General features: G+C 41.2%; 1 protein-coding gene across 2 annotated transcripts in view; it reads left to right on the top strand.

Annotated features, from left to right (window-relative positions):
• ZNF106 (zinc finger protein 106) overlaps positions 1-27,047 on the top strand; it is a 64,125-nt gene extending 37,078 nt beyond the window's left edge. Inside the window, exons 6-22 of one of the 2 annotated variants that reach the window (XM_032417124.1) lie at positions 91-724; positions 2,437-2,506; positions 3,856-4,010; positions 4,095-4,155; positions 4,843-4,980; positions 7,411-8,173; positions 8,526-8,581; positions 9,140-9,285; positions 10,627-10,761; positions 13,327-13,443; positions 16,374-16,565; positions 17,045-17,107; positions 17,791-17,910; positions 18,427-18,498; positions 19,327-19,398; positions 22,333-22,479; positions 23,135-27,047. In XM_032417124.1, coding sequence (XP_032273015.1) covers positions 91-724; positions 2,437-2,506; positions 3,856-4,010; positions 4,095-4,155; positions 4,843-4,980; positions 7,411-8,173; positions 8,526-8,581; positions 9,140-9,285; positions 10,627-10,761; positions 13,327-13,443; positions 16,374-16,565; positions 17,045-17,107; positions 17,791-17,910; positions 18,427-18,498; positions 19,327-19,398; positions 22,333-22,479; positions 23,135-23,191 — 2,998 coding nt within the window. In that variant the 3' untranslated portion in view covers positions 23,192-27,047. Of the gene's footprint in view, positions 1-90; positions 725-2,436; positions 2,507-3,855; positions 4,011-4,094; positions 4,156-4,638; positions 4,981-7,410; positions 8,174-8,525; positions 8,582-9,139; positions 9,286-10,626; positions 10,762-13,326; positions 13,444-16,373; positions 16,566-17,044; positions 17,108-17,790; positions 17,911-18,426; positions 18,499-19,326; positions 19,399-22,332; positions 22,480-23,134 lie in introns of both variants that reach the window. The other variant, XM_032417123.1, reaches the window with a different exon arrangement.

Genomic DNA, 27,047 nt, shown 5'->3' with positions numbered 1-27,047 from the left:
ATCTTATTTATATTTGTAATCTCATTAAGTGGTGCCCCCTCTTCCCTACCCACGTCTGATTTATGGGTTTTTTCTTTGTTTTTTCTTAAGGTTTGGCATAGAAATGGTGCCTTTGGTTCAAAATGAACAAGAGGGCTTGGATTTGGATGGGGAGCCTGATCTGTCCAATCTAGAAGGATTCCAGTGGGAAGGTATTTCCATTTCTTCATCTCCTGGGTTGGCAAGGAAGCGAAGCCTTTCTGAGAGCAGTGTGATCATGGACAGGGCTCCTTCTGTGTATAGCTTCTTCAGTGAGGAAGGTACAGGCAAAGAAAATGAGCCCCAGCAGATTTTTTCACCTAGTAACTCATTGAGGGCTGCACAGAGTCAGACAACGACCCTGGGCCTTAAGCAGGAAGTGACACCTCTGGCTGCCTCCCTAAGAACAGGTGAAAGGGCTGAAAATGTTGCTAGTCAAAGGCGACACAGTGCACAGTTGTCCTCTGACCGAATGATACCTTTGATGCACTTGGCCAAAGACCTGAACAACCAGGAGAGTTCTGCGCCATCTTCAGAGAACCAGAATACCCAGGAGAGTAACGGCGAAGGAAACTCTTTATCATCAAATACATCCCCAGCCCTCGGCATCTCCAGTCTGGCAGACGCAGCCACAGACAGTAGCTGCACCTCTGGTGCCGAACAAAACGACAGCCAGAGTGTGCGGAAGAAACGCAGAGCCACTGGGGTGAGTACAATTGCCCACACTTGTTGTAGGACATTTCACATGGTGACTTGGCTGTTGGAAGAAGGATGTAACTGTTTAATTGCTTCTGGGTAGCTGGGGTTCTGCTGCTTCCTACTCTGAAATAGGTTTGTGAGGCTCTTACTGTCATATTCTTATCCTCTTGGTTTCTTTCGCTGAGTAATTCTCCTAAGTTAGATGTAATTGAATATGAATGTACAGTACTAAGAAAATATGAAGTCATCTCTAAAACTAGTCTCCAAGCCAGTGATTCTTTGTATCACCTTACCAAGGAGTAAGACACATCTTTAGCTGTAACTCTATCTCTTTTCACCATGCATTCTGTACTGCTACTGAAGAAAGGCACTCTAGTGTTGCATTGGTAGGGCGTGAGTGCTTGTTAGACCCAGGACTGCTGGGCTCAACGCTAAGGTAGTTTTAATACTACTGGAGTGCATCTATGTGAACATAGTCTTAGAAATATTTTTAGTCTCTGTTACTCAGTGTTTTGTACCTCACTTACCCAGCTTGGCCCTTTCAGAATCCATTCCTGCACTGACACCACTTCTCTTCTGGTATCTCTGTTGCTAATACTGCCTAGCCCTCTCAGGAACCCTTTCTGAAAAGAAAGAGTTGCTGGTAGTGATATAGTCTGGAATGTGACACTGTGAGAAAATGGGCTGTGTCCTTTATTTATTTATTTATTTATTATTTTTAAATGTAATTTTTATTTTTTTCACCTTCCATTTTTTTATATTTGCTTTTCCCCCCATTTTTTGATTTAAATTCAATTAGTTAATATAATGTATTATTGGTTTCAGAGGTAGAGGTCAGTGATTCATCAGTCTTATATAATACCCAGTGCTCATTATATCACGTGCCCTCCTTAATGGGGCTGTGTTCATTAATACTGAAGCAATAAAGCAGAGTAGTTAAGGGCTTGGCTTGTAGACCTGGGTTCAAATTCCAGCTTTGCTCCTTTGAGTTGGACACTGTAGTGGATATTGTTGGATGAAAGTTTGTCCTGTAACAAAGCTCATATCTAGGGGCTGGTCTCAAAGACTGTTCAGCTTTTTGTTGTAAAGGTTTTGTTGTGAAGGTTTCCTAGTAAAGGAGAAACTATGCCACGGTGAAATCAGGTATATGCATTACTGGCTTTGTCCATACTTCTAACTATGCCTTGCTTTACCAACGTGAAATGCTTTGCCTTAGCCCCAGTGCTTCACCACCTCTAGGATGCTAGGAAGGTACTTGACCTCAAATTCTGTTCTGGGGTTTTTTTGTTTGTTTTTTAAAGATTTTAATTTATTTAAGGGAGGGAGAGAGAGAGCGTGCACGAGCATGCACTCGAGCATGCACATGAGCAGGAGGGGCAGAGGGAGAAGGAGAGAGAATCTCAAGCAGACTCCATGCTGAGCTCGGAGCCCGATGCGGGGCTCAATCTCACGACACTGAGATCATGACCTGAGCTGAAACCTAGAGGTAGATGCCTAACTGACTGTGCCACCCAGGCGCCCCTGTTTTATTTTTTTAATCATATACATTCAACTGATGTTTGAGTTCATACCTTGTGCATGAGATTCCTAGTATCCTGTTAGAGATGGCAGCAATAGTGAAGAATAATGTACAGTGGTCTTAGAATTGATTCGATTTTTCCCTTCCTGGGTAATGGCCTTTACACATTCAATATTACTCAGTTTTCTTTCTCTTCTCAGGATGGATCTTCTCCCGAACTCCCAAGTCTTGAGAGAAAAAACAAAAGAAGGAAAATTAAAGGAAAGAAAGGTATAGTGCTGCAAAATATTCTGACAGAAAGAAATTGTTCTTATAGCAATTCAGCCTTTTTTACAACTTGACACAGAGTATTGCTTGTGGTTATCAAACACTGATCCCCCATTTATTCTTATTTTTTGACATTTTTGTTGTCTTGCTTAAGGGCATAGAAAAGTTTGATTTTTCTACCATACCCAGTGCAGCTATAGAAGAAATGTTTGATGCCACATAGACCCATAAGCTAAAGTTAGTATGTATCTTGGACAATAAATGGGGGAAAGTATAAAGTCAGAAAGTCTCATTTGTCCTTTTCAGTGATGAAGAGGAATAGGCCATTTAGTAAAGATTTTGTCTCTGTTGGTTTTTTATAGCCATTTCTCTCAATTTCCATTTCTGAGGTATCTTTGTTGCTTCTCTTACTTGAATTGAGGGAAGTTGTTAGAGTCGCTCCCTCATGATACACTTCTATGATTCTTGCTTTCCACTGACTCTGAACCCTTTCTGGTGTAAGGGCTAGTGTGGGAAGTGATTGGATGAACCTTGGGGTGGTTGGATGTGATGGATAAGGTCAGTGTCGAAGATGACCCCAGTTTCTGGCTGAGGCATCTTTGGGGTGTTGGTGTCATTTGTAGAGCTAGAAAACTCCATGAGAGGAACAAGTTGAGGGTAGAGGAAGATGAGGAGTTCCTTTTTGGATCCTTTGAGTTAAAGGATCTTAGAGATACCTCAGTAAAGATATCAAGGTAGTAGTTGGGTATGTATATCTGGAGTTTAAGATAGAGATCTTGACTTACCGAATGGGAAAGAGACAAACATACATACACGTGGTAGGACATTTTATTTAAAGTAATTTAAATGTACTATTTTGAAGCTATATTTTCTTCAGGAAGTTTTTGTCTGATAAAGTGAACTATTTTATATTAACTAAGAGACTAGAAAAATACAGATTGGGAAGAGAGTGCAAGCCATTCACATCTGAGGCCTAATCTAAGCAAAAACCATAGGTGAAGAGGGTGGTAGATAAAGGAAAAATGGGAAATGAAACGTACAGCAGTTGCTTTGCCTCGGACAAAGATTTCACTTGGAAGGGGAGTGGTGGAAGATGGTGACGAGGTAAGATGGTACCATGTGGCGGCACACTTGTACCTATGAGCTACCTCCATCTTACCAGTTCTCACTTCTCGGTTAGCTCTGACATCAGTCTTAACTACGTGATTTGCGAGATTTGATGAGTCTCCAGTTGCCCTGTTGGAGAGAAAATAAAGGCTTCTAGAGAACTGATGTAGTTCCACCTTCTGAGGGGCTGTATTATCAAGAATTGTCTCCCGTATTAAACTGAGCCTTATGGTTTCTCTTGGCAGAACGTTCTCAGGTTGACCAGCTGCTGAATATTTCTTTAAGGGAGGAAGAACTGAGCAAATCATTGCAGTGCATGGATAACAACCTTCTGCAAGCCCGTGCAGCCCTGCAGACAGCATATGTTGAAGTTCAGAGGCTTCTTATGCTGAAGCAGCAGGTAACAGCGGACGGAACGTTTAATGAGAACGTGTCATCTCTAAAGTTGGACTTCAAAATGCTTAACCAATTACTTTATTTTTAGATAACTATGGAGATGAGTGCACTGAGGACCCACAGAATACAGATTCTACAGGGATTACAAGGTATTCAGAGAGCATCTGATGGACTGGATCCTCTGTAGCTTGTTTATTTCTTTGTTACCTACCTATACAGGGGACTTGAAATAATCATGAAAAGGTCATATGTTTTCTCTCCTGTGTCCTTGCTTTCATGCTTCTGTAGAAGAGCCTGTGAGACTGTAGGCCCCGAAAATGCTTAGCAGCAGGGGCAGTATGTTACAGAAAGAGCCTTGGGTTCGGAATCAAAAGACCTGGGTTCAAATCTTGGCTCTTCCATTAGTAACTCTATGACTTTGGATAAGTCACTTAAAATTTAAAAATGGAATACTAATCCCTGTTCTGCCTGTGTCCTTGTTGGTCATATAGATTTTATGACAACATATTTCGAAGAATTATCAGGGACTTCGGAATTCTCTTGTAATCTTTAAAAATACAAATTGGCTCTGAAATGAGTGACTTTTCAGAGAACATTTTTGCATTTGTACGTACGTATGTTTCCCATTCTAGAAACATATGAACCTTCTGAGCGCCCAGACCAGGTTCCTTATAGCCTTCCACGAGAGCGAAGGAACAGTAGATCTCAGACATCTGCTGATGCCACCCTGCTGCCTACTCCCTTTTTCCCAGTTGTTCTGGAGCCTCCATCTTCCCACATGTCTCCATCATCCACTGGAGTCCCTCTCCAAGTAACCACGTCTCCTACTTTCCAAGCTCACGGCAGTGTTCCTGCTCCAGACTCTTCAATTCAGATTAAACAAGAACCCATGTCTCCTGAACACGACGAGAGTGTGACTGCTGTGTCACAAGGCTCTGCTGGCAATGTGTCCAAGGAATTACTGCAAGCTAATAGTATGTAAACCTTTCTGTGGGTTAGGGGCAGACTGGCAGTGGGTCTAGGGCAGTTTTAGGTCAGTGATGAAGTCATATTTGCCCCATTAAAACTAAAATTGCTGGAATTAATTTTTCTTTAAGTTTCCTTCATTTAGGGAGGATTGTTTATTTTTGAGAGAGAGAGTATGTGCACTTGTGGTGGGGGAGGTGCAGAGGGAGAGAGAGAATCTTAAACAAACTCCACGCCCAGTGCAGAGCCTGACACGGGGCTCGATCTCATAACTGTGAGATAAGTACTTGAGCCAAAATCAAGAGTTCTGAGCCACCCAGGCGCCCCTTCGAGGATTATTTAAATATCAGTAACTTTTCCTCAATTTTCCCTAATCTAGGATTACTAAATTGACTTTGCATTAGCACCTAAAAGTTTCCATAATGAGGATTGGTGCAGAATTGTTTTTTTTTTAAAGATTTTTTATTTATTTATTTGGGAGAGAGAGAGAGCATGAGAGGGGGGAGGGTCAGAGGGAGAAGCAGACTCCCTGCTGAGCAGGGAGCCCGATGCGGGACTTGATCCCGGGACTCCAGGATCATGACCTGAGCCGAAGGCAGTCGCATAACCAACTGAGCCACCCAGGCGCCCCCAGAATTGTTTTTTTTGTGAGATAAGTGGAGTTGAAGTTACTCAGTCAACTTCCTAGATAAACTATATCCTCTGAATTTCTCAGCACTTAACTTTATCATTTAAAGGCAAGACAGGTTTAATATAAGCCTAAGAGGCAGGTGCCCATGATGAAAGGCAGAGGACACTGGGGTTGGAATCATGAGTAGGAACTTGAGTGGTTTTGAGAAATAGCCAGTTTTTACTCTCTTCATAAAATAACACTCACCTGGTTACCATTTGAGAATAACTTCTACGCTGTTTTAAACCTTACCCAAAGTTTGTGTAACTGTAATGGTATAAACTGGCATTGTGTGACCTAAACAAAAAAAGTCTGAAGAGGGGCGCCTCAGTGGCTCAGTCGTTGGGCGTCTGCCTTTGGCTTGGGTCATGATCCCAGAGTCCTGGGATCGAGACCCGCATCGGGCTCCCTGCTCGGCGGGAAGCCTGCTTCTCCCTCTCCCACTCCCCCTGCTTGTGTTCCCTCTCTCACTGTCTCTCTCTGTCAAATAAATAAATAAAATCTTTAAAAAAAAAAAAAAGTCTGAAGAATTACCCTAGGTTTTGCTACCTGTTGCAACACTAATCTAGATATCTATCTCAAATGTATATTATCTTCCATCTTGAATTTTGTTGCTTTTCTGTGAATAGTATTCAATACTTTTTTAAAGACTGGTAAAGAAGTATTATAGTGACTTTTTAAGCTAATATTAGATTTCTTTCTCTGCAAAATAATTCGTGTTCACTGTAAGAAGATGGAAGACTGGGTGCCTCCGTGGCTCAGTCGGTAAACATCTGCCTTTAGCTCAGGTCGTGATCCCAGGGTCCTGGGATCGAGTCCCGCATTGGGCTCCCTGCTCTGTGGGAAGCCTGCTTCTCCCTCTGCCTCTCTCTCTCTGTCTCTCATGAATAAATAAATAAAATCTTTAAAAATGTAGATGTTATTTTGTTATATATTATTTCAGTCTTAAATTATAAATGTGTGTTTACCCATAGACTTTATACAAAGAGAAAATCATAGTCTGTTATATAACCTGACTTTTTTCCACTTGATACATCATGATCATTTTCCTGTGTCATAAAAATAATTCATCTGAAATATTTTCATTTTACTAGTTGAATAATACTTGAGAAGTTGCATTATATGGGTATGTTAATTTATAATCTCCTTTGAATATTTGCTTTTTATCCTTTTTTTTTTTTTAGTATTCTGTATAACAGTACATTGTGTATGTCTTTGAGTATGTCTGTGATTATTTTATCAGTTTAAATTCCTCCACATGAAATAACTAAGTCAAAGAAAATAGACATTTTTAAGTCAGCTGACTTTTTAACTACTGTTATGTAGCCAAACTGGATGATGTACCCGTAATGGCATAGTGAAAACATCTAAGAAATAAAGGCAAAAGCAGTTGAGCTGAGTAGATATTTAAATGTCTACCAAGAATAAAACATGACGTTAAATATGTGGACATGTCAAACAGGAAAGAAAGAAAAAAGATGGGTAGAAACAGTCTGTGCCCATAAAGAGCTTTTGTACAGCATAAGACATGCATGTTATTTGTGAGATCAGTGCAGGGCAAAGTGCAGTACGTGCTGTCACAGAAATTTCTGTAGGTTATGGGAAGCTGAGGGGTGAGATAACCACTTTAACAGTTGTAGCTTTGTTCACATATCACTGAAAGGTCATTACTTGGTAGAGATTCGATCATTGATAAATAATGGCAGTTTGTGATGATAAACAGCAGACACAAAAGAAGATGCAATAATTTTTTTTCTTCCCAATTCAGGAGAGAACAGTGACAGTTGTCCAGTTTATCCAGTCATCACTGCAACGTTGTCCTTATCAGAGGTCACAGAAAGTTTCCATGAGCCTAGCCAAGAACTGAAGTTTTCCATGGAGCAAGGAAATACCAGTAACAGAGGAAATGCCCCCTCTTCCCAACCAGCTGATCTTCATGAAGAGCCAGTCAAAGGCAACAGCGGGTCTGAGGCCTGTACCAGTTCCTTTCCAAGATTGTCGTTTGTTCCCGAAACCCCCCTAGAGAGGGACCCCCACTCTCCAGCGGACCAGCCTGAGCAGCAGGCAGAGTCTACCCTGACATCAGCTGAAACGCGGGGAAACAAGAAAAAGAAAAAACTTAGGAAGAAGAAAACGCTTCGGGCTGCTCATGTTCCCGAGAACAGTGACACTGAACAGGATGTATTTACTGCTAAACCTGTAAGGAAAGTAAAGACTGGAAAGTCAACCAAAGGGGGGAAGGTAACAACCTCCACCTGGGAAGATAGCAGAACTGGCCCGGAACAAGAGAGTGTCAGAGATGAGCCAGACAGTGACTCGTCTCTGGAAGTCCTAGAGATCCCTAACCCTCAGTTGGAAGTGGTGGCCATTGATTCTTCTGAATCTGGAGAAGAGAAACCAGACAGTCCATCTAAAAAGGATATTTGGAACTCCACAGAGCAAAACTCATTAGAAACTTCTCGTTCTGGTTGTGATGAAGTTAGCTCTACCAGTGAGATTGGCACTCGTTATAAAGATGGTATTCCTGTAAGGTGAGGATGTTGTGCTGGTCCGATCAGAACAGCTTTCATCATTCTTTTCTTAAAAAATAGAACTTGTGGTTATGAATCAGTTTTTAAATGAATCAGATGTATAGAAAATCAGTAGAGATTATGGGTATGGAGGAATCAAACCTTGGCAATGGAGATTTTTCTGCTCTCTCATTTGTGTTGTAAATATTTACTGTACTTCTATTTCCTTTCATATAGAAATTTCAGATGGAAAAACTGATCTATCACTGCTGTGTTGCCCATTGTTTATAACAATCCTTTGAGTCGGGAAAAATAAGTTTTATGGCCTGTCCTATTCACAGGTGCTAAAAAGACTTTTGTTATTATTTTGTAGTGTGGCAGAAACTCAGACTGTGATCTCCTCCATAAAAGGCTCAAAGAACTCTTCAGGTATTGGTTATTCAGCTTCATTTAAATTAACCACAGAAAAAAAGGCTTATAAATAGTAGAGCCAGGGTTTAAGTAAGCCTATAGAATGGGGTGAGGTGGGGTGATTGTCACCAGGAGGATTGCTTTGACCAGCAATTATGGTATCTGTAAATCCTAAATCCTGCCTTTTTAGTTTCTTATTCTCATCTGTCTTAGCTGTTCAACTAATGAGTATTAAGGTTTCATCGCCTCCCGGGGTTTTTGCTTTGAGAAGGACTGCTTAAAGAATAATGCCTTATTCAACAGAACAACTGGCAGCAGAAGAGAGGATGTGGAGAGCGATTTGGTACTTTCCAGGTTCACTCAAAAAATAAGTATCTTTTTTCCTACATGTAAGCCTCCTCTGCCTTTTGTTATAAAGTCTTCATAATGAAGATCATTAATGAAAGATGTGTTTTGCTAGGGGAACAAGGTTTTAAGGAGAATCCAGGGACCACTATATTATGTAATGGTTTTAAATTTTGAGTATCTTTTCAGACAAAAGCAGACAGGTCTCTGAAACATATTCTTGTTTTCCAGAAATATCTTCCGAGCCAGGAGATGATGATGAGCCCACAGAAGGGAGCTTTGAGGGGCACCAAGCCGCAGTGAATGCAATTCAGATATTTGGGAACTTACTGTACACCTGTTCAGCAGATAAAACTGTCCGAGCTTATAATCTGGTGGTGAGTTGATAACTCAATTGGAATGTTTTTGCAGGGTTTAGGAACTCCAATTTACACTCTCTTAAACAATAGGGGCATCTATTTGCTGTCCAGAGATGAGGTGAGTTTTAGACTAACCGTAGATGAGGTTGTTGCAGTGGCTTAGCAGGGTCACTGGGAACTTAGCTTCTTTCTGTCTCTCCATTCTGCTTTCTCTGGTGTCACCTCTTCCTAAAGCTAGTTCTGCTCACAGATTTTGGAAGCCCATGGGGTTTCTTTTTCCTCCCATTGCCATAAAAATGGGTCCTGTGCTTGACCATGAACAACCACTTGGCAAAGGGAGATGAGATGACAGCAGTGGGCTTGGCCAGTCAGGTTCTAGTCCTGGCGTTGTTGATGAGGTCAGTCCCATAGCTGCTACACAATAGGGTAGAATGAACGTCGGGGAAGTACTGGAGGAGGCATTTTTCCTCACAGTTCATTAATTGTCCCAAGTTACCAAGGAGAGCAACAGTGTTCTAGTTCCTCACGCTTAGTGTAATCTGATGCTCGTTAGTCTCAATTTTCATAGAACGAACTTTTCATAGAACGAGTTTTGATTTTGGTGTATGTCAAACTGATTTTGCTTATCAACAGTGATAGCCAAGAAACTTCAGGAACACTCTGTTGTCTTAACAAACACCATGAAAGTATTTGAAATTACTGAAGTCTTGAAAGTCAAAAGGTTAGATGATGGACCATGAAAATGTGTTCGCTCTAGGCAACAGGTGTCTAGGAAGGAAGCAGTGGTACCAGGAAGTAGGAGTGTAACATTTGGGGGATTGGCTCTAACTCTGAATTGCAAGATAAATGTATATATGTATGCACATTCTAAGTGGATCTCCATATGTGCACGAAGATAACATGTAGGACGCTCCCTTGTGAAACCGCCCCTGGACCACTATGGCCCGCCATGGCATGTGACACATCTCTGAATATCGTGGAACATCCATACTTACTGATGAAATGCAGGAACTTATCTGGGAAATTAGCTACAGTTTGTATTTGTCAGATCTTTGTTCTTATGTTGGAGATCCTTGCCCTAAGCATTAATTAAAATTCTGATCTATCTTACAGCAGATTGCCCTAAGTATTTTTGGTATGGCTCAGCTAACATAGAGTTGGAGGTACTTAGTTCATGTGACTGTTGACTGGGCATTTAGTGAGCAGATACTGAGCACCTTTTGTATACCAGGCACTAGCTGAGGCACTGAGGATACAGCAGCAAACTGTATGTTTCAGCATTTTTGTTGTTGTTGAGGAACTGTGTTACCTAATCCTTGTGTATCCACAAGTAATGATCTGATACGTGCTTAACTTTAGAGTCGCAAGTGCATTGGTGTGTTCGAGGGGCACACCTCCAAAGTGAACTGCCTCCTGGTTACACAAACCTCTGGGAAGAATGCTGCCCTTTACACTGGTTCCAGTGACCATACCATTCGCTGCTATAATGTCAAGGTGAGTGAGTCCAGAGAAATCAGAAGTGATCATATGAAGCTGCTTTGGCTGTATTTACTGTGTAGAGTGGAGACACTGAGACAGATGCTTCATTCTGCCCACTTGATTATGCTTTGAGCCTATTTTAGTAGCATACCTCAAAGATACTGCAGGTTGGGTTCCAGACCATTGCAGTAAGGTGTGAACATCACAATAAAACTAGTCAAATGAAGTTTTTGGTTTCCTAGTGAACATAAAAGTTATGTTGATGCTATTACACTGTTCGGTTAGGTGTGCAGTGGCATTGTATCTAAAAAAAACTATGTATGTACCTTAATTAAGAAATACTTTTTTCTCTTCTCCACAGAGAGGGAAAAAAGGAAGGAAAAAAAAGAGAATGAATACTTTATTGCTAATCAAATGCTAGCCATCATCTGAGTTTTCAGCAGGCTGTAGTCTTTTTGCTGGTGGAAGGTCCCACCTCAGTGTTGATGGCCACTGACTGATGTGGGGGTGGTTGTTGAGGCCTGGGGTGGCTGCGGCAATTTCTTAAAATAAGACCACAGTGAAGTGTGCCTCCATGATCGACTCTTCCTTTCGTGAACCATTTCTCTGTAGCGTGCAGTGCTATTGATAGCATTTTACCCCCAGTAGAACTTCTTTCAAAACTGGAGTCCATCCTCTCAAACCATGCTGCTGCTTTATCAACTAACTTTATGGAATATTCTAAACACCTTGTTGTCAATTTGAACAGTCTTCACAGCATCTTCACCAGGAGTAGATTCCATTTCAAGAAACCACTTTCTTTGCTCTTCCGTAAGAAGCAACTCATCATCCAGTACAGTTTTATCCTGAGATTGCAGCAAGTCAGTCACGTCTTCAGACCCCACTTCTCATTCTAGTTCTCTTGCTATTCCCACCACATCTGCAGTGACTTCCTCCACTGAAGTCTTGGCCCCCTCAAAGCCATCGTTGAGGGCTGGAATCAGCTTCTTCCAAACCCCCTTTTACATTGATATTTTGACTTCTTCCCTTAATGGCATCTTTAGAATGGCGAATCCTTTCCAGAAAGTTTGCAGTTTACTTTGCTGAGATCCATCAGAGGAATCACTGTCTACAGCAGCTATGGTCTTGTGAAATGTATTTCTTAAAAAATAGGACTTGGAAGTCGAAATGACTCCTCGATTCATGGGCTGCAGACGGATGTTAGCAAGTATGAAAAGAACATTAATCTTGTTGTACATCTCCATTAGATTTCTTGGGTGACTAGGTGCTTGCCAGCGAGCATTCATACTTTAAAAGGAATCTTTTTTTCTTTTTTATTACAGTATATATCTGATTCCCCTATAAAAACTACAAAAAGCTCTCACATGGCTTAACCAGAGGCAACATGAATTTTAACATTTGGGCATATTTACTGTCTTTCTATTTCACAATTTTATACATGGCATTTATATTTATAATTTTATGGAAGAGAATTGACTAATTTCGGAGACTGGCTCTTTATAAAAGAAGGTTGGGGAAAGAGGTCAAAAGCTTTGACAGCCTACAGCTTTTATCATCCTACCCACAGCTTGTCTCATTCTATCCAGCTTTAACCATCTTGATTTTATCATCTGTTTCCAATCCTGTTTAAAAGCTACACTTGGGCCTTTAGTTGCTTAGTATCATTCATTAACAAATCTTGAGAGCTCACTATCTTACTGGAAACAGGGCCAGGTTACCTAGGTAACTAGAATTGCTAGTATAACCCAGTTCTGGAAATTCATGGAAATCATTTCTTGAAGGTGAGATCAAATAGTACTTATTTAACCTGGATATTACTAAAGAAATTTTTTAAAATGCATATTCCAGAGCCTACCGAATTAGAATCTCAGGGGTTGAGGATGAAGCTTGGGGTTATATATAAACTTTTTTTTGTTTTTGTTTTTAAGATTTTTTACTTATTTGACCGAGAGAGACACAACGAGAGAGGGAACACAAGCAGGGGGAGTGGGAGAGGGAGAAGCAGGCTTCCCACTGAGCAGGGAGCTCCACGCAGGGCTCGATCCCAGGACCCCGGGATCATGACCTGAGCCGAAGGCAGACGCTTAACAGCTGAGCCACCCAGGCACCCCAAAGGGTTCTGTATATTTTAAAAGCTTCTCAGCTAATTATGGATCAGCCAACCGAGCACTGGTTTGAAGGAGGCATTTGGGAACTATTGAAATAGAGAATCAATTACAGGAAAGCACATACATGATTAATTCAAGTATCAAGTATACAACTGTAACCTTTATTTTCCTTTTTAGATGTCAAATGCAGCTTTACCTTTGGCTACTTAATTTAAAATTTTAAGGCCCAATTCTTAGTGCCCTTCGAATAATTTCTGCATTCCAAATTAGGAACACGAGGGACATTATTAGAGTTGATATTTGTTTAGAGCTTGAGAGTCTTTGGCCAAATCTATGATAGTCTTCTACAAGATAGAGGATGCTACATTTTCTTCCTCATAGAAATCATTTCACACTCTGCTTTAAGAAGGATTGATTTCACATTTTATTTGCTGTTAACCTCTGCTGATGAGATGTTGTATACTTTTGTCAGACGCGAGAGTGTGTGGAGCAGTTACAGCTGGAAGACCGGGTTCTCTGCCTCCATAGTCGATGGCGAATCCTCTATGCAGGACTGGCAAATGGCACTGTGGTCACCTTCAACATAAAGGTTAGTGTGTGGGGGAGAAGGCTGCATTCCCATGTCACTTGAAAGTAGCGTGCGTGTGGGAAGAAGTAGAAGGCAGACATTTTCCTGCTTTCTTGTGTGAGAAAACAACAGAATGAGCTGCTACTCAAAAACTGTTATCTTCTGGTATAAGTGAAAGAAGAGCCTTCATTCTGTCTGCTCAGGCCCAAGTGTGCCAGGACCAAAAGGTAACTCTACTAAGTTAAACCAAGCCTGATGATTTGGGGCCAAATAATGAGTCATAGGTTGAACTAGTCTATCTCATTTTAAGAATGACACCATGAAAAATGAGCTTAAATTCTTTTGAGTATGACATTGATGTGGTTTGGAACTGATTTAGGGTTTCATGAGGATAGCCTATTCTGTAATGTGAACCCAGTCGTAGGTTTGCCTTTTGCTCATATGGCTTCATTCCTTCCTAATCCAAAGATAAATTCATTTGTTGAGCAAACCTTTACTGAGCATGTGTTACGTGCTAAGCCTCAGGATAAAGCTTAGGAAATGAGGAAGGACCAGTTCTTGATGGCCCTATATGCTTTGTTAATGTAGGTGGACTTCCATCATGTGGGCTTTAAAGTAGGGGAGACATGATCCAATTTGTATTTTGGAAAAAGTCATTCTGATGATAGGAAAGTACTGGTACTAGTAGAGGCAGGAAGATCATTTAGGAGGCTTTGTTGTAGAAGATGAAGTAGAAAGGTCAGACTAAGGATGAAGAGAAGAGAATGGATAAAAGATGTAAGAGGTAGAGTTGATGGGTTTGGTTACTCATGAGTTGTAGCACCATATCCCAAGGTCATCTGGTCATCTTTTTTTTTTTTTGAGTGAGAGAGTGTGAGTGTGCCAGTGCGGGGGCTGGGGGTGGAGAGCGGGAGGGGGAGAGAGAAGATCTCATGCAGGCTCCACAGATGGAGCCAACATGGGGCTCGGTCTCATGACCCTGAGATCATGACCTGAGCCGAAATCAAGAGTTGGATGCCTAACCAACTGTGCCACCCAGGCACTCCATGGTCATCTTTTAACAGCATGTTAAAATGTTTACTGTGTTGGGGCGCCTGGGTGGCTCAGTCGTTGGGCGTCTGCCTTCGGCTCAGGTCATGATCCCAGGGTCCCGGGATCAAGCCCCGCATCGGGCTCCCTGCTCCACGGGAAGCCTGCTTCTCCCTCTCCCACTCCCCCTGCTTGTGTTCCCTCTCTCGCTGTGTCTCTCTCTGTCAAATAAATAAAATCTTTAAAAAACAAAACAATGTTTACTGTGTTATGCCCAATTTATAGTATCATTCATGTGTTTAGCGAATACCTACCAACTCTCCTTCCACATGTGAGCTGGAACCACTGCTTATAAGGGATACAATAAAATATGTCATGGCTTTTGCCTTTCAGAAGCTTAGAATCAAGTTAGAAGAATCTAGCACATAGATAATCAAGTGCCAGGTTATTTGGTTCACTTGATAGGAATAGATCACAGATGGCTCATCAGTGGAAGTTGTTGCATTCCATATGTGAAGTGTTAACAGCCTACATTAGATTTGGTTAGGGCAATAGAAATGAAGAAGAAAGAATAAGTTTAAAATATTTTAAAGGATAAAATTTGATAATTGCCTAATTCTCTTTCGGAAGAGTAACGTTATCAAAGGTTGACAGAAGTTAGGAGCAGGACTTCTGAGGCAAGATGAGGACAAGAAATTCAAATGGAAATGGTCTTTAACTGGTTGACAAGCCGCAGAGAAGATGGACCTTGACACAGAGGTTTGAGAATCTCTGCAGACATGGGAATTTTGAAGCCTTGTGAGGGCTGGGCCCTTTTTGGATTGCCCATACACCTAGAATGCAGTGCTTCTGAGGTCTCAACAGAAAGCCAGGGCTATTTCTCTGTGCTGTCCACCAGTGGACCTTGAGCTCCATCAGGCTGTCTCCCCAGCACCTAAGATGGCTGGAGTCATTGCTTAGCCTGGAGGCTCCCAGCTGCTCGGAGCTTAGTGCTTAGTTTCTGGGAGTTTCACCGCTTGTGTGCACCTGAAGTTCCTATCTATCTATCTATTTATTCATTAAAGTAATCTCTGCACTCAATTTATTTATTTATTTATTTATTTATTTATTTACTAAAGTAATCTCTACACCCAATGCAGGGCTTGAACTCATGACCCCAATATCAAGAGTAGCATGCTCCACCTCCTGAGACAGCCAGGCAGCCCCCCCTAAGTTCCTTTTTAGAAGTTTTGAGGAAGGGGGAAACTTTATGAACAAGATTGGTGTGGGGATGAGGGAAGCAAGTAAGATTTGAGGTAAAGGAGTGTTTGGGAATTCGGGATGTGACCATGCCACTCTGACTGATATAAAGGGCTTCTCTAGTTCACTAAATGATGTCATGAGAGATAACGTAGAACGAGAAATCAGAAGAACTTGAGAATAACAGAAAGGTGGAGAATGAGAGACTCTTACCGAAATTATCTAAATAAGTAATTCTCAGTGGAGAAATTTGGAAACACGTGACTGATTGCATAATTTTTGATGACAAAAACATCAGGGAAAGAGTTTCTGGGTCTATGGCATGGAAATTAGAATATGAAAAAAAAAGTTGATCATTCATTATCATTAACTTCAGGGAAGTGAGCAAAGGCATAAAAAGAGAATCAAGTGCTAATTATGATCAGATAGTGTAGTTTGAAGTTAGAAATGTGTTTATAATGCACAAGTTTACCGTGCCCCCACTGGAAGGGGGGAGGAGGGAGTCATGAGTTGGAATGGGAATGGCAGAGGTTGGGAAGTTAAAGACAGGGGTGGGGTATGAGAACTTAAGTACAGGTAATAGAGTTTAAGAGTTCGTATTCAGGTAGTGATTTGGGTTAGGTGATTTTGACATTTACCACGTAAGTTGCTTTTACTTCATATAATGGTGGCTTATTTTTCAGAACAATAAACGACTTGAAATCTTTGAATGCCACGGCCCTCGGGCTGTCAGCTGTCTTGCCACAGCACAGGAGGGTGCCCGAAAGCTGCTTGTTGTTGGGTCTTATGACTGTACCATTAGTGTTCGTGATGCACGGAATGGACTCCTTCTCAGAACTCTGGAGGGCCACAGCAAAACCATTCTTTGCATGAAGGCAAGTACAGTGCAAGAGAAGAGGAGTTGGTTGTCTGGCACAAATAGAAGACTTTGAGTGGCATTTCCCTTGTTGTCTAATGCCTTATTTAGAACACATCATCTTGAAAAGAGCAAGGAGATTACAGTGCTTTTCTTTAGGCTTGGGTCACCAAGGGATGGACTGTATTTTACTATATCAACAGAGAAACAGGTGTATTTTATCATAGAATGTAGACATACTTTAAAGCCCTTCTCGGCTATTTCGCAATCATTCTGAAGAGACAACAAACCCAATAATACATTGTCAGTTCCTCACAGTACCTGGTGGTAGGACGGAAGTTTCACTTTAGAAAATTTGTCTGAGGAACTTACTATCTTATCCCTAGTTAATGCTCATGTCAAAGTAGGTTAGAAATTAGAATTCAACGATGTGCTTTACAAGTTACAGAGAAAATTCAGAACCTTATACCAAATCTAACTCAGTGAATTTTTTTCAAGGTGGTGAATGACCTTGTGTTCAGTGGCTCCAGCGATCAGTCAGTCCATGCCCATAACATTCATGTAAGTTGCGTTGATGTAAAGAAATCTTTAATGGAATGATGGTTAAAGCTTGAAGGATTCCTCAGACCTCTTGCAATTTAAATGAAACCCCTTTTCCAGGGAAAAGCTTAATAATAATCCCTACCCGCATAAGCTCTTGGAAGATAGTGAGCACTCTAGAAATTCTGACCTCATCAAAATTTTTAATGGGGGACAGATTCAAAGTTTAAACTCATTTAAACTTGAGATAAATTGAGCATCTGAGGCTCTAAGAAAGTGGATATGTTATGTAGTTTAAAATAGAACAAATAAAAACAGCCGAGAGACTCTGCTCAGGTCATAGAGACAGCTCTGTGAAGCTCAGTGCCTGGGCTGTAAACCTGAGGATAATGCATCCTCAGGAACTTGTCCAGATGCAATAAAATGATAAAAGTGGAAATACTTCACAACCTATAAAATACATACAGATAGAGTTGTGGGCCTTCTCTTTCTATGACACCAGCTTCTCTCCATCAGGATACATTTCATATATATTGTATTACCTATATTGTAGTAAATGCTTGTGTGAGTACTTCATCTGTTAAAATTAGGTCAGCTACAAGTAGCTTCAGAACGATGACTTTTGGAATAAACGAATCGTAAATCTGAAAAGTCAGAAGGAATCTTGAAAGTCAGTCTAGTGACTTGTTTCTTTTTGGATGCAGACTGGTGAGCTTGTGCGGATCTATAAAGGTCACAATCATGCAGTGACTGTGGTGAATATCCTAGGAAAAGTGATGGTGACCGCTTGCCTGGATAAATTTGTTCGTGTCTATGAATTACAGGTAGAATTTAGATCCACTGTTTTGCTTGAACAATTTGGGGAGAAGGTCTGTTTGGGTTTGGTGTTAATCTTTTTTTTTTTTTAATATAGTAAGACAGGGGTGGGGCCCAGAAACCTGCATTTTTCACAAGCCCTCTAGATAATTATGAAGCAGATGGTCCGTGCACTACACTTTGAGAAACATGGCTCTGAGGTTCCTGGTGAGGCTCACAGAGGTTAATACTGGATGGTTTCCAGACTGCAACTGTAGTCTCTAAAGCCTATCTAGTGCTCCTTGTGTGCAGTTTCAGGTTTGAGACTTCGACACTACACAGAAATTAGTTTTCTCATTTCCAATTACCAACTCCTCCCTTGCAGACTTACTAGAAAGATTGTGTTTCTGTGAAAATGCTACTGTGCCTCAGCATAGTGCCTTAGGGATAGTTTTAAACCTGCCAGAGGCCTCCAGGGATTAGGCTTATTAAACACAGGGTATAAATAACCTTAATTCTCTCTCTATTTTTTTCCTCCACCTAAGTCCCATGATCGACTGCAAGTTTATGGAGGACACAAAGACATGATTATGTGTATGACCATCCATAAAAGTATGGTGAGTGTTATTAGCCATGTCACATACTGCTTTTGAATATGTTTACTAAAAACTACAAACTGTTAATAATGTTCCTATTTATCACTTCCAAAGATGACATCTGTTTCTGACATGCCTCATTATTGAATGCTTTTCTGTCTTGCCATAATATCACTGAGAAGTAACCCAGTGACGTCGTTGAATATTCTCTTTGCTATTCATAAGCTAAAATAATTACAATAAAAATCTGATACCACCATTAAACAGAAAATAAGTTTAAGATGTTTCCCCTAAAAATTGAGTGGTGCTTTTTCCAGAGACATTACGATCCAAACAGAACATTGGAATAGAGTCCGGAGATTTGGCCAGTACGGCATAGCGAAAGCAGACCTAAAAGTAGAAGCTAATTCACTCAACCCTGCTAAGTCTCGATTTATTTTATTTTTAAATTATGTGGTTGAACCAGAGTGGATGTTTTCTAGATTCTGAGCAGTAGAACCCCTTGTTGCAACGAAAGGCAGATGGCTACTGTGTGGCGTGCGGTGTGGCATACAATGCTCAGGAGCCTGGGTGTACGGCTTACAGTGTGGGCGGGTGCCTCCCAGCCCGAGCCCTGCCACTGCTCTCAGCCAGTGTCTCAGGAGTGGCTGTCTAAGCAGCATAGCTTCAATGTAGCCCCACCAGACATACTCACCCACGGTAGGACGGTAGGACGCGCGGCCGGCTTTGCTGTAGGCTTGTGTTTTCTTCCAGCCGGCACAAGGAGCTTCTGACATGTATTTTGAGGATGTTTAGTAGTTGTTTTTTTGTGTGTTGTTTTGGTCTGATGTGAGAAACCTCTTTTTCCAGATTTATACTGGCTGTTACGATGGCAGTATTCAAGCTGTGAGGCTGAATCTGATGCAGAATTACCGTTGTTGGGTAAGGAGTGCTTACCCCTAGGCTAATTTATAGATCTTCATTAGCATCAATTAAGCATTTTTATATTTGAGCATCTACTTTATGCCTCCCACTGTAGGACAAGGAAGCTTATTTTTATTGTTTTATTTTTATTTTTTTTTTAAGATTATTTTAGAGGGTGGGGAGAGAGAGTGAACATGGGTGGGAGGGGGAGAGGGAGAGAGAATCTTAAGCAGACTCAGCACTGAGCATGGAGCCCGACGTGGGGCTTGATCTCACAACCCTGAGATCACAACCTGAGCCGAAACCAAGAGTCGGATGCTTAACCAGTTGCACCACCCAGATGCCCCAAGGAAGCTTATTTTTAAAAGCTAACAATAAAATGCTTCCATACTTCTTTCATGAATAGTCTGTTTTAAGATTAGATATGAGGTATGTCTATATATCATCCACTCAGAGGTCATCTCTATGGTGGTTTTTGTTTCTTTTATTGTAAATCAGTACATGCTTACAAAAATATCAACAATACAGAAGTACAGTTGACCCTTAAACAGTGCAGGGATAAGGGCATCAAACCCTGTGCAGTTGAAAATCTGCATATAACTTTTGACTCCCCAAACGCTTACCTACTAATAGCCTACTCTTGATCAGAGGCCTTACTGACCAACAGTCAGTTTACACATATTTTGTATGTTATATGTATTATATACTGTAGCCTCACAATATGGTGAGCTAAAGAAAAGAAAATGTTACTAAAATCTAAGAAGCACTGCCTGGCTGGTTCAGTTGGTGGAACGTGCGACTTGATCTCAGGGTCGTGAGTTTGAGTCCCATGTTGGGCGTGGAGCCTACTTAAATAAGTAAATAAAATAAAATCATAAGGAAATGAAGATACATTTACAGTACTATACTATATTTATTGAAAAAAGTTCATGTATAAGTGGACCCCATGCATTTTGAAACCATGTTGTTCAGGGGTCAACTGTATGTGAAATAAAAAGTGGAAGTGCTTATTTTTGTGACCTGCTCACTATCTGATACTCATTCCTTGGGGATTTCATGTATTCATAGTTTGGTTTGTGTCCTCATTGGATTTTGAGGCGAATAAATTGGATTTGTGTCCTCACTGGATCATAGGCAAATAAAAATGTGTATTCTTGAAGGTTTTAAACGTCTGTTGCCTAGGCCAAATTGCATGGTTTTTATTTTGGGGTGGGAGCTCCACACTTTTACACTATTCCTTATAGGCCTTCAGTTGTTTCATCAGTTCTAATATTAGTGGTGATCAGAGAAAAGTTTCTGGCACTGATCTTCCACTCCCTACCCCGCCCCGGCCCCCATACCCTAACATGTTGTTTTGCAGAAATAATGGAATGGAATTAAAATACTCTCCATTTTTAGATTTGATTTAGACTTGTCCACAGCCTGGTTACTTCGCAGCTTTTTATACGTTACTGTGTTTGCTTTTTGGTTTTCTCAGTGAAGGACACAAAATATAGTACAGCAGAATCTAGAATACAAATAGAGGGTTAACTTATCTAGAGAAATGGAGAAAATACCATCTGGTTTTAAAGTTGGAGGGGATGGAAGGAATAGTGCTACAGGAAAAATTCAAATTTGCATTATTTCATAGAAATGAACCTGTTAGAGTTTTAAGATTTTTTTTTTTTTTAAGATTTTATTCATTTGACAGAGTCCAGGGAGATAGCGAGAGCAGGAACACAAGCAGGGGGAGTGGGAGAGGGAGAAGCAGGCTTCCCGGCGAGCAGGGAGCCCGATGCGGGGCTTGATCCCAGGACCCTGGGATCATGACCTGAGCCGAAGGCAGACGCTTAACCGACTGAGCCACCCAGGCGCCCCAGAATTTTAAGATTTAAAACAAGCAAGCCTGGAGGGGGAAAAAACCAAGACAAAGAGTCTTTATGCTTTCTGACCAATGAGTGAGATTGAGAATTGAGCCACATTTTTAGTAAAGTAGGAATTAAAAAAAAAAAAAAGAGGGGCACCTGAGTGGCTCTGTTGGTTAAGCATCCGACTCTTGGTTTCAGCTCAGGTCATGTTGTCAAGGTCGTGAGATTGAGCCCCGAGTTGGGTACCATGCTCAGTGGGGAGTCTGCTTGAGATTCTCTCCCTCTGCCTTTCCCTCTCCCCACTTGCATGCATGCTAAATGAATACATACATACATACATACATACATACATACCTAAAATCTTGAAAAAAAGATTGCGATTCAAGTGATAAAGATTCTCAGTAAAGTCAGGTTTCCAAGGCATAGTTTTCTTTGTCAGACATTTTTATTTTCAAGTTTACGAGTCAACAGTTCTCAGAATTGTGAAATACAGCCCCTTCAGTATTATAGAGAGCTCTTAGCCTTTTTTTTTTTTTTTTTTTTTTAAAGATTTCATTTATTAGAGAGTGAGCAGGGGGAGGCGGGGGAGGGGGGAGAGAGAATCTCAAGCAGACTCCCTGCTGAACATGGAGCCCGACTCAGGGCTCGATCTCACGACCCTGAAATCATGACCTGAGCCGAAATCAGGAGTCAGATGCTTAACTGACTGAGCCACCCAGCACCCCGCCTTTTTTAAATAAATGGACTAAGGAACTCATTTTATGATGGCAAGATAAAAAATAAATGTGGCTTAAACTGAATTTTATGGTGACTTGTCTGTCAATATTTGCTAACCTTTTCCTCTAACAATGTGGCTGTCTGGGTGCGTTGCTGTCTCAATAGAGCAGAGTGTCAAGACTTTCCAGTCTTTTCAAGGCTCTTCAGAATATTGGTAATTAATGTGGATGCCTCTGGCTTTGTTATATTTTCTAGCCAAGAATAAAGAATAAAGGGCTTGCTTTTGCTTCCACAGTACTTAAAAGATACAAGTGAGGACTGCTGTAAATTGTGATTGCATGTTTCCTGTACTGTTTTTCCCTCACCCTTTCATTGTCTTTCTCCTCAGTGGCACGGTTGCGCTCTGATATTTGGTGTTGTAGATCATTTGAAACAACATTTGCTCACTGACCATACAAATCCAAACTTTCAAACTCTGAAATGTCGCTGGAAGAACTGTGACGCTTTCTTCACTGCTAGGAAAGGATCCAAACAGGTACATGAGTGGGACCTGAGGCCGACCTGGGGTCATTCAATGGCTCAGAGCAGGCAGACCTTTTTTGCCTTAATTAGAATGTTCAGAATTGCAATAAACAGGGAGAGTCTAGGGATTTTCCTTTTTATTATTATTCACAGATTTGGGGAATAGCTTAATGAGGTTTCAAATGATGACATAGGTAGTTTTTGAGAAAGAGCGTAAAGAGAATGTTTTCTTTTTTAATTTTTTTTAAAGATTTTATTTATTTATTTGACAGAGAGGGAACACAAGCAGGGGGAGCGGCAGGCAGAGGGAGAAGCAGGCTCCCCGCGGAGCAGGGAGCCCGACGCGGGGCTCGATCCCAGGACCCTGAGATCATGACCTGAACCGAAGGCAGTCGCTTATCTGACTGAGCCACCCAGGCGCCCCAAGAGAATGTTTTCAAATGTTTCAAATCCAGTAACTGGACCTAGAGGATTATTACTGTGTTCTTGTGTAAGATAAGAACTCATCTTTAAGTGCATAGTTTCATATAAATGAGCAAAGTGCTGGGTCCTTAATCACCTTCCATGTATGGATTTTAGAATGTACCCGTGAAGCTCTCCTTGGCTTGGATTTTTTCTTGTCTTACTACCAACTTTTCTCTCACGGGCCCCTTTCCCTTTATTCCTAGGATGCTGCGGGACACATTGAACGACATGCTGAGGATGACAGCAAAATTGATTCGTGAAGTTTTTTGCCTCCCATGTTGGGAAGTTATCATTTGAACTAATTTTACATCGGCCCTTCACAGAGGCCACAGTCTTCCCTTCCCCAGAGAATCAGGGAAGGAGAAAGTGGTTACTAGCCAGGCTTACCACTAGCATAAGTCTGGGCAGCTCTATGGGATGATAGTTACACGTTAAGTTCTTACTGGAGGTTTGTCAGATTGAAACAGATTTTAAGGAACTATACTTCTCTGGGACAGCATGGAACGTAGTAATCTGTGCTACTAGTATTCTCCAGATGTTGATTAAAGATACAGATCTTAATTGGCTACCCAGTCTGACCCTAATCATATGTATTTTTTTAATTGCTTTCAGTTTGCGATTTTTAGTTTATGTTCTTATGATGGTTTAAACCTGTAGTCCGGCTTTTAAGTACAAGTTTGTGCAAATGCTAGATTTTTAGGATCACTTTTAATTTCTTTAGTTCTAATAACTGGGTATTTAAATTAGAAGCAACTAGTTCCCTTTCTTAACAATTATGTGCAGTGTGTTTCACTATTCTCTTGCTTTGTAGGTAGACAGAGCTGGCTTTAAATGCCAAAGGGACACACAGTAGATTTTCAACAGCTAGAGTGACTGCTCTGCTGGTTATATTTTAGGAACTCAGCAAATCACATAATGACAAGTCCTCACAGACAGCACTTCCTATCGAACGTCTGTGCACATTTTGATGGGAGTGCTCAGTTCAAGACAGTGCACAGACCTAACATCTACCTTGCAGTGTTGCTGTTAGGCCCGGGCGCTCACGCTGCAGGTATTATCAGGCCTTTCGAACTGGAGTGTAGCCTTTATCTTCCTCTCCAGTTTCTGACTCTCCAGGCCTGCTGCGGGTGTGAAACCTCTTAGTTTGCTCCATTGCCAAACCCTCTCTCCCCTGCTCTCTGGCTGTGCCTAGACTGTTGGTGGCCATCACATACTTCCTCTAGGCTCCCAGGTGCTTTCCCCTCACCTGCAGCACCCAGGATGGGGGAGTTAGGATAAAGCATCTGCATACAGTCTTCAGGGGTTCAAGCAGGCTTCTTAGAGACTGATTTCTGAAACTGGAATCTTGCCTTCACCTCCCCTCTTGCTGGCAAAGAAGAGTGGAGTATGATGAAGGGAAAGACTCCACTTTTCCACTGAGAGCAGCCAAATTAACAAAGCCTAGTGAGACTGCTTTGTTTTTTGGAATTTTTCTGGATTCTTGAGAGAAGCTATAGAAGTGTTGCTTTCCAGCCTTTTGTTTCTGGATTCTCAAAACTCTGAAAGGTTCTTCAGAGAACTAAAGAAGGGAGAAGAGCCCAGTGCCACATACCAGACTTGGGGATGTGATGCATACTGTTTTCTGGGATTGCATAGCACGCAGGTTTCTCTCCACCCCTGTTCGTGTGCACACACCTACTCGCAGGTCTTCACTCTGGCTCTAGGGCTGGAGACTTCACTGGGCTTCATGGTTGGATTTCAGGAGGGTATGAAATTGGATGCAAGACTTAGGATATGTTCTTTTTTTTTTTTTTTTAGGAAAGGCTCCAGTGGTTCTTACTGGATCCATAAACAACTAATCTAGGAGCTACTACCAAATAATGGCCCCATGAACTATTTACATCTATCCTTATGAACGGGAAAACTTTTCTTTTTTTCTTTTGACCACACTATTGATAGTTGCATGATACTTGAGAGAGAACAGAGAAGAATCTCTTGCATAAAATGTCTTTGTGCTGTTTCTGTCTGAGATTAAGAAGCTTTCTTACCTCTCCTCCCCATTTCTTGTAAGGATGACCGGAGCAGTCAGGCTGTTGTGTGGGTTTGAGAAGGGCGATTTCCCAGGAAAGCATATTGGAATTTATTACTAAACCTGGCGTTTTATTCGGGGTTGTAGTGAAGCTGCATTTCCATGTTGACTGGGCAGTGTGCTAAGAAAGAAAGCCTTGCGCACTCTGTTGCATAGGTGCCCTTCTGTCCTGCCTGAGGACATGTCTGAAAAGATGAGAGTGCTGGAGCCGTTGTACAGCAGGGACGGGTTATGTGAGGTGTTGGGCAATCGTGGGGAACCTTTGAAGGTATGAACAGACTGATAGAATCAAGTAACAACCGATTCGGGTTTAATTTTGGTAGAATTGTGCACAGTCTATCTGCCTTGTGTGTGCAGGTGTGAATGTTTCTTGTACGTGTGTATGGGTGTGGGTACCTATACTTGTAATACTTTCCCTCATTTCACATTTTTTTTTTTTGAAGCCCTGGTAATAACATCTTTGTTTCAAGAATTTGTAGAATTATTTTAACCCCAGGTTAGTGTGTCATCCTAAATGCACTGTTTTAGCTGTTGATTTAGAAATAAAGGCACCATAAGCATCTTGGCTGCTTATGGTTGTGTTATTGCTTTTAAGAGCCTTGAAAGTTATGCAGAACTTAGGCTGTTTTTTGTCTTTTACAATGTCTTAACTGCTTCTAGCCTTCCGTCTTCCCTTAGAGAAGAGCGGTGGCTCAGGTTTTTGTGTTGACTTGGTATTCAGTACTTAACGAAGGAAGGAAAGTGTTACATGACCTGACAAAACCCAACTCATTTCTTAATAAGGGGTTGGAGGCCATTTCGAGAATGTTATCCTTAGTTGTCTGTGCCTATTTCTAATGGCCAGAAGCCAAGAAAACCATGGTATCCGTCCTTTGTTGTAATGGCAGTTTACGACAAACTGTCAGTCACTTCAAGTTTTATCCTAAAGTTTTAAATCAGGTTCAAAGTGTGTTTGGACATACTCCTCTACTGAGTTATAAAGCAGGTAAACACATAAGAGCAAAGAATGATCTCCACCTGGTGTTACTTGAATTCGAGGGAACGCCATTGCTATTACACTCCTGCTTTTGTAGGGGAAAATGTTTTTCTGCCTCAGAAGTTAACAGTTGAGTGTTTAGCTCCTGACCTACCTATAATGTATAGGCAGTACCATTGCTGTTTAAGTGATTATTTGCCTAACAAAGGGGCTTTTTGGTTTTGGTTTTGGGGTAGATTATATAGTAGACAACTTTAGTGACTAGGTATGTGGATGATGTGTTGGGAGGAGGTATACAACACTTAGTGGAATGGTATGGTATATTTTATGGAAGAGAATTCATTGGAGGGGAGATCACAGTATATTGTGCAGTGGGATTTAAACAGCACATACCCTCTGGTTTGCGCACATAACTGTAGTTTGTATACACGGACTTAACAAATTTTGTTTCTGCTACCAAAAGGAGAGCTCCTAGAACTGTTAAGAAGGCCATGCCCACCACATTGGTAAAACTGTGATTTCATCCCTGCCCCAAATCATCATGATCTTCAGGATTTCAGAGTGACTGTCTAATGGATAGGGTAGAAGCTACAGTGGAGGTGATTTGGCCTATACTGAGTTCCATGTGCAAGTGGATGTGAAATCCTGGTGTAAACCAAACATAATGCTTATTAGACAATAACCTCTAACCTCACCTCCAGCCCCCAAGTATATGGCCCTGCTGGGTCACATGGCAACTAAAGTTTCCTAGATTTGCTTTAAATTCAAGGTAGTAGCCCAGTTGAATTGGTGGGGAAGGAAGTCAAGGAGGAAAGGCTGTTGAAGAGTTTTCTCCTGCTTAAGAGAAATATATGCCCTAGAGCTGCTCCAGTACCCTTGGTATCTGAATTTTTTTATATATTGAATATGGATTAGAAGAATGAAATCAGATGACATTTGACGGCAAAAATGTTTATAAGCAAATAGCTTAGCCTTCTTACATTTTGGTATAAAGCTGTGAACTTCATAACTTTGTAAAGCAAGATATAAAGCAAATACAAGAGGAAAATAAAGTACTTTTACTAATTGTTTA

The sequence above is a fragment of the Phoca vitulina genome, unplaced genomic scaffold (assembly GCF_004348235.1).
Source record: "Phoca vitulina isolate PV1807 unplaced genomic scaffold, GSC_HSeal_1.0 scaffold20, whole genome shotgun sequence".
Classification (NCBI taxonomy): domain Eukaryota; kingdom Metazoa; phylum Chordata; class Mammalia; order Carnivora; family Phocidae; genus Phoca; species Phoca vitulina.
The sequence above is the reverse complement of the archived record's forward strand: the minus strand, read 5'-3'. Positions and strand labels throughout refer to the sequence as shown.